Genomic DNA, 6,273 nt, shown 5'->3' on the forward strand with positions numbered 1-6,273 from the left:
TTCTGGCCACGTGGGGGGGTGTGTATGCATGGACACCGTCACATGCTTATGTGCTTTGGAGAGTTCTGCTCTCATTTTCTGCATTCTAACCATTTCCGTAAGCAGCTGGTCAGAGTCAAGTGTGTAGCCTTTCAGCAAAGAGATCTCTGGGAGTACCTTCCTATTATATCATGACTAGGGACCTTTTTGTTAATCTGACTCTGATTGCTGACTCTAGCTTGACCCTGAAGAAAGAGAAAACATGATCTAACAAGAAAACTATTTCCAGGCCTGGCTTAATCCTACATTAGGAGGCAGAGGGTTGGGATATTTTTAATGACGTAAGGCTCAGCTACTGAGTTTCTCAGTTCCCTTGTACAGGGGTGTCTCTGACTGTCTGGTGGTTTACTGAGAAGAAAGACTCTTGTCATTTCAGTAGTGGCTCTTCTCTTTGTGGAGCTCCTGTGGATCAGAGCCATTCCCTGGGCATTGCCGCATGTTCTCATATCCAGACAACCAAACTGCCCGAAGAAATTCCACAGGCTCTTCAGTATTTGACTTTAACAACAGGGTTTCGCATTTCTGAGTAAGTCTGCAACAGACACCCATGTAACCAATTTCCTCCTTATCTGGGCTGGCTGTTATAGTGCTGCAGCATATAAGCATCTCTTCCATTTTCTTCTGCAAGCTGGGCTGCTGAGATATGTTGTACTGGGGTTCCTCACAAACATGCCTAAGAAGATTCAGTGAGAGCAGACTGGAGATGTTTGGATTTTAATGCTAACTGTGCTGGGCTTATTAAAACTGTTCTCAACAGATTGCCTTACCTGATTGAAGAATTATAAATCTCACAGATTTATGCCACTAGTACCTTGGGTACTCAGGTATTGTCCTTTCCTTTGGGTACCCCTGAACTCTGGCTGTCAGACAGAGAGTGCAAACAGACCACCCCAGCACTGAAATCTGAGGAGAAGCTGCCTTATCTCAGTTTTGGTTTTCGCTTTTTTCCCCCCTTGTAGTTGTTATGTCAAATGAGATGGATGGTTTCCTGAGATGGAATTCCTACTGCTTGTACACAGCCCTTTCTCTATGAGATGAATGCAGTGCAGGGTGAGGTAGCAGCCACAAGACTTTACATTTTCCACAGGCCAAGTTGATTGAGAAACATCTAACACAAATGCCAGAAATTTTGCAATAGGATTGTACTTTTAAGATTAAAAAAGATCCTGAAAATGACTTATTCCTGTTAATATGCCTTGGCAATCTTTTTTTTCAGAAGTCTTTATAGGCCTTCAGGCAGAACAAATGAAAATTTAAAATCCCAAATAATCAGTTGCAGAGAAAGCCAAATACACCATTAAGCATATGAAGTGTATTAGCTCTGCTTTCCATTGTGCAATGCTTTCTATCACAAGACTTTGTAAATAAAATACATGTAGCCTTCTGTGACATAGGGATCACTGTCCTTGTTTAACAGCTGAACATAGCAAAGCACAGAGAGGTCTCTGAACACCTAACCCACTGTGGGGAGAAGAGGCTGAGACTGATGCCAGAGAGAATTTTTCCAGTGTGTTGCCTTGCTGTCCCAGCCCTCAGTCTCACCACTACCCTTTCTCATCTATTTGGGTGCATTGGACTTTCAAGCACTAATAAAGCACCTGCTTCAAGCATTGCTGTTGAATCTGGGGATGATCATGCCTCCCCTGTGCCACCTGAGCCAGGATCCTTTCACTCGAGACCAGCATGATGCTCGGCACCCTCTAGGTCTGCCCCCATCTCTGACACATTTTTCACTCCTGTCAGAATGCAATATATGGAGGGGACAGGTGTTATCAAGATGACATTTGTGACCTCCAGAGGAAGGAGCTGCTGGCTGCAGAGTGCTCCAAAATGTAGGCAAGAGTCTTCCTTGCAAATGCAAATGCAATAGCCATGGCAACAGTGCTTCAGCTTCTCCTGTAGAGCAGTAATTTAGCTTTAGACGTAGGTCCATATATTCGGTTTGTATTGAAGTACTGCACACCCAGTAGTACGCGTCAAAGTGCTGAATTCTTTTTCTCTTACCACCCCTGACACAGGAGGGTCACCCCGCATACTTTTACAGCACTCGTATCCATGACTGCCCCTTTGATTGCTGCATTCTGCTGCAGTGCTCAGGAAACTCTGCACATATCATGAAGTCATCTGTCTGGGAGAGGTACAGCAGAGCTGCCTGTCAGCAGTGAATGCAGCCTCAGACAAGAAACAGGAGTTTCATTTGGCTGGAATTGCAGCAGTAGTCAGCCAGCAGGTCAGCATGCTAAGCATCCTGATGGGCCCACCAGACCATACTGGTAAGGTCTCAGGCAGGGACAAGGAATACATTTCTGCAGGAGAGTGAGATGGCAATCTTTATTTGTGCGCATCTAGCATACAAGAGGGCTGCCTGTATGGTTCTTGCAGGCAGTATGCAGCTGTATGAGCAGGCAGTAACACTTGTGGGAATGCTTTTTCTGAACTAGATGTTGAAAGAGAATAACATTAAAGTGTAAATTACCTGGGGACTTTGACTGTCAACCATGGTCTGAGAGCAACACGGTAGGATATTGCCTGCAAGTATGGATTTCTCACCAGCAAAGCAACTGGTGTCTCCTGAGATGACACAGAAGTAGTAATTTTATAGAGGTGGAAGAAATAGCTAGCAACAACCATGCAGCAGCTCAGAAGCTCAAGAACAGGAATCTCTGGGTAGCTGGGGTTTGGTCCAAGCCTGTTTTTTCCTTTTGGAAACATTCATCTGCATAACAGCCCAGAACAGACTGCATCTCCTCCTGTTTCTCTTATACATCTTCCTATTTTCTTTTCCGTCTGCTTTCTTTGCATTATCCTCCCATTGGTGTAATTTACAGAGTGTATGCTATAGACATATTGTCTTACATTTGCCATTTTAAACCTCACAGGAAAAAGTGCATCTACACTGTGGGGTAAAATAAAATGTTATAAATACTGTAGACAACACTTCAGTGAATCAGCGCCAGCAGAGGAAGTCCAAAAGCCTCCCACAGCTGAAACTCTCCACCCATGCTCACAGTGCTTGTTCCTCTCCCACCCCACTGCAGCATGGGGAGCAGAGAGGAGCAGAGGCCTGGCCACCCCATGCTTACAGTGACCCCCCTTCTGCCTGCAGGCAGCTGCCTAGTGTTGATAGGCACCACTCACAGAACTGGGGACATTGGGGGTGATTAAGTGAGGAACCCCCTTACCCTGCTCAGTACTTTCTGCCATCTCAGGAACTAAAACTGGTTGCACCAAGGGCACTTTACAAGGGCTGTGGACATCCGACAGCCTCTTGGGTCCACAAATATGCTTTTCTGCTGCACGTGGATGAAGCATATGGTGTGCCCATAACTGATTCTTGCCCTAAATTTTTGAGACAGATATACACAGCTGTTATTCTCCTCATTTGAAACACAGGGAACAGAGTCAGAACACAAGACTATGTGTTCAAAATCACACCACACACAAACAATGTCACAGATATCATATCAGCTGCCACCCAGAAACATGGTGCTGATCCACATGAGCAACATCACAGGTGCTGATCCGGACACTAAAGACCCTCTTGCTGCCTTTTCTCTTCAGCAAGGAATAAATTGTTCTGCTCAGAGCTGACCATCCCTACATTTGGAATATTCAGCAGATTACAAATTATCACATTTAATTTAATTTCTTCCAGAAAGAGCAAAGGTTTCCAATGCTATTTTAGTAATTATATTCCACATCACCAATACAAAACTATACTGATACCTAATGCAAGCTGTCTTACTGACTTGCAGCTGGCAGTCCTATCAAGTACAGGAGGAAAAAAGAACACTGAAGAACTGTCTTAAAGGTGTTCAAATATGCTTAAGAACTAGAATACGTGGAATGCACGTAAATGAAGTAATTCAAACCAATGCCATTTCTGTGGCTCTCCTCTTCCAGCCTCAGCTGAAAATGCTTGCCTTGAAGAGAAACACAGTCTTCCACTCTACTCTCTATGATATAATTGCCTAATATTTTCCCTTAAAGAACATGTCAAACAAAGTTTAGTCAGAATGAGCCCAGAAAATGCTTCCTGAAATAACAAAACATGTCAGAAAATGTTTTCTTTACAGAAAAAAGTCTCAAATGTAACAAAACCAAAATATCCTTCAAAGGCCTACTTCTCAAAGCAGCAGCCTTTTTCATAGAATGCCTTTCATAATGTATTGATTTCATTGTGGTGACAAGTGTTCCTCTTTTATTAATATTTTTTCAGTATCAGCTACAAGATGTGAAAAGATGTACACTGTTAATGGAAAACAACACATGTCTGGCAGAGCTCACAAAGTAAAGCCAAACATAGCTAGGGTTTCAGTTTGGCAGCATCTGGTACCTCTAAGTAGAGAGAGTGACAGGCATGCCTTCATATATGGCACACATTCAGCCGTACTCAGTTAATGTGCCTTGACAGACAACTTCATTAGTTTTGTCAAGTAAAAAGTTTCCCTTCCGTCATAAAACAAGGGCAAGGAATATCACTTCTGTTGTATTCTAAACATGGTCTGCTTTGACAGTTTTTCACCATGACAAGTGCTATAGTTTCTGTTTCATCCTTTCCTCCCTCCATATCTCTCACTGTTGCCTGTATGTAGACTCATAGAAAATTTTCTCCACTTGTTTTTCAAAGTCAGGGCTATCCTCTTACAGTGCATTAACAGCCTGCAGAACAAAAAAGTCTTCTGGCTAAGTGAGTTGTTCAAGGCCTCAGAGGTATCACAGAGTTGTAATTTATGCTGTTAAGAGCATTGACAAGGGAGGTGAAAGACTAAAACACAAAGCAGGGTTAATTCAGAAAATTCTGTCAATAGCATAATGGTCCACGCTGAGCCATTCACAGCATTACTTAAGTTTTCCAAGACTACACGTTCACTACAAGGCATCATTGGAAATATTCCAGGTGCAACACAAAGTTTACTCTGCAGCAGGTTCTGGACCTGGATATCTTCATCTGCATCACTGTCAGCACACAGAATCACAGACTTAGAGAAAACAGCCTTAGTAGTCTCATTACTGCTGCAAACTCCTGGAACACTGCTTATGGGCTTTTTAATTTCATGAGTGGCCACATAGTTTGGTAAATGTCTTGGAGTCTCCTAGACCTGTACTCAAGCTGTTAGCCTTCTGCTGCTCTCCGCTGAGAGTGGTTTATCTTAACCTACTAGTGCTCATTATAAAAACACATATATACAAAATGTTTTGATGGTAACCAACGTCTCCTCCATTTAAAAAAAAAAAAAAAAAGGAGAAAGAAAAAAGCAAAAGAACTACTGAGTATTAGGACAATTTCCCATGGAGACACACCAGCCACCACCAATTAGAAAGTCCATCCAAGGGCTTAGAGCTCTTCTTGTAGTTCCTTATAGAGAGGTGTTGAGCTGAAAATGTTGGCATAGAGATGGCAGAGTGGAAGCTCATCCATCCTCTGTGTGAACTGTGTTCTCGCTCAAACAAAATCACTGATGGTCAGACACAGGGTCAGTCCAGCTGCTGGCAGCACTATGAAGCCAATATGTCATCACGGGGTGAGGGTGATACAAGCCACAGCACCTGTTGAAAATGAATGGTCAGTCTTTTGCTGTCTCATTTCTGTTTGTTTCTTTAATTGTTGTTTGCACAGCTTAAGATGAACTTACATAAGTATGCTTTTGTGCAAAGACATTGGAGGAACTGGGGTTTTTAATTCTGCTAACGCTGCTCACAGACCTGAGCAAACCCCCCAGGGGAGAGTGGGGTGGGAGGGGTCCTACCACTTTCAGTAGCTGCCAAGCCGATGTAGTTGTAGCATGAAAGTGCAGCCAAGGCTCACACCCTCTGGGGAATTCCGACAGCTGAACTGGCCTTTAAATTAATCTGGGCTCCAGTGCTCTTGCCCAGGTTACAGAGGTTACGCTGGGGAAGACCAGGTCTTGGATGGTATGGGTGGTAGTGTCTGCACAGAGAGGGGTGTTTGTCTGTTGTAAGCCCACCATTCCTGTTCCCTGTCCTTACACTCCTCTCTTTTAATATTCTTCTCCCTAAAGTGCAGGTTGTCGCATAGTATCCTGGCTGCGTCACTCCTGGGATTGCAGTGTTTTCCCTTAACCAGCCAGAGACATGAAGCCTTCCGGATCTGGCAAAGTCTCAACACCTTCCCTGTGGGCTTGGTGTTCTCTCAGCGCCTCCTGCTCTGAGAAGCCCATCAAGGTCTCCCACAACTAGGTCTCGGTCTGACCCACAGCTTTTCTTTTTTTA

At 43.8% G+C, this 6,273-nt stretch overlaps 1 protein-coding gene across 1 annotated transcript; it reads right to left on the reverse strand.

Moving 5' to 3' along the window:
• Window positions 1–4,618: 4,618 nt before the first annotated feature.
• TICAM2 (toll-like receptor adaptor molecule 2) lies at window positions 4,619–5,135 on the reverse strand (the record flags this gene model as incomplete). Its single annotated transcript, XM_009074126.1, is given in 4 exon segments — window positions 4,619–4,701; window positions 4,745–4,807; window positions 4,838–4,841; window positions 4,843–5,135. Coding segments are annotated over 4 exon segments (443 nt in total), but the record flags the coding sequence as incomplete, so codon positions are not given.
• Between the last annotated feature and the right edge of the window lie 1,138 nt (window positions 5,136–6,273).

Source organism: Acanthisitta chloris, unplaced genomic scaffold (assembly GCF_000695815.1).
Source record: "Acanthisitta chloris isolate BGI_N310 unplaced genomic scaffold, ASM69581v1 scaffold31884, whole genome shotgun sequence".
In the NCBI taxonomy this organism is placed as follows: Eukaryota; Metazoa; Chordata; class Aves; order Passeriformes; family Acanthisittidae; genus Acanthisitta; species Acanthisitta chloris.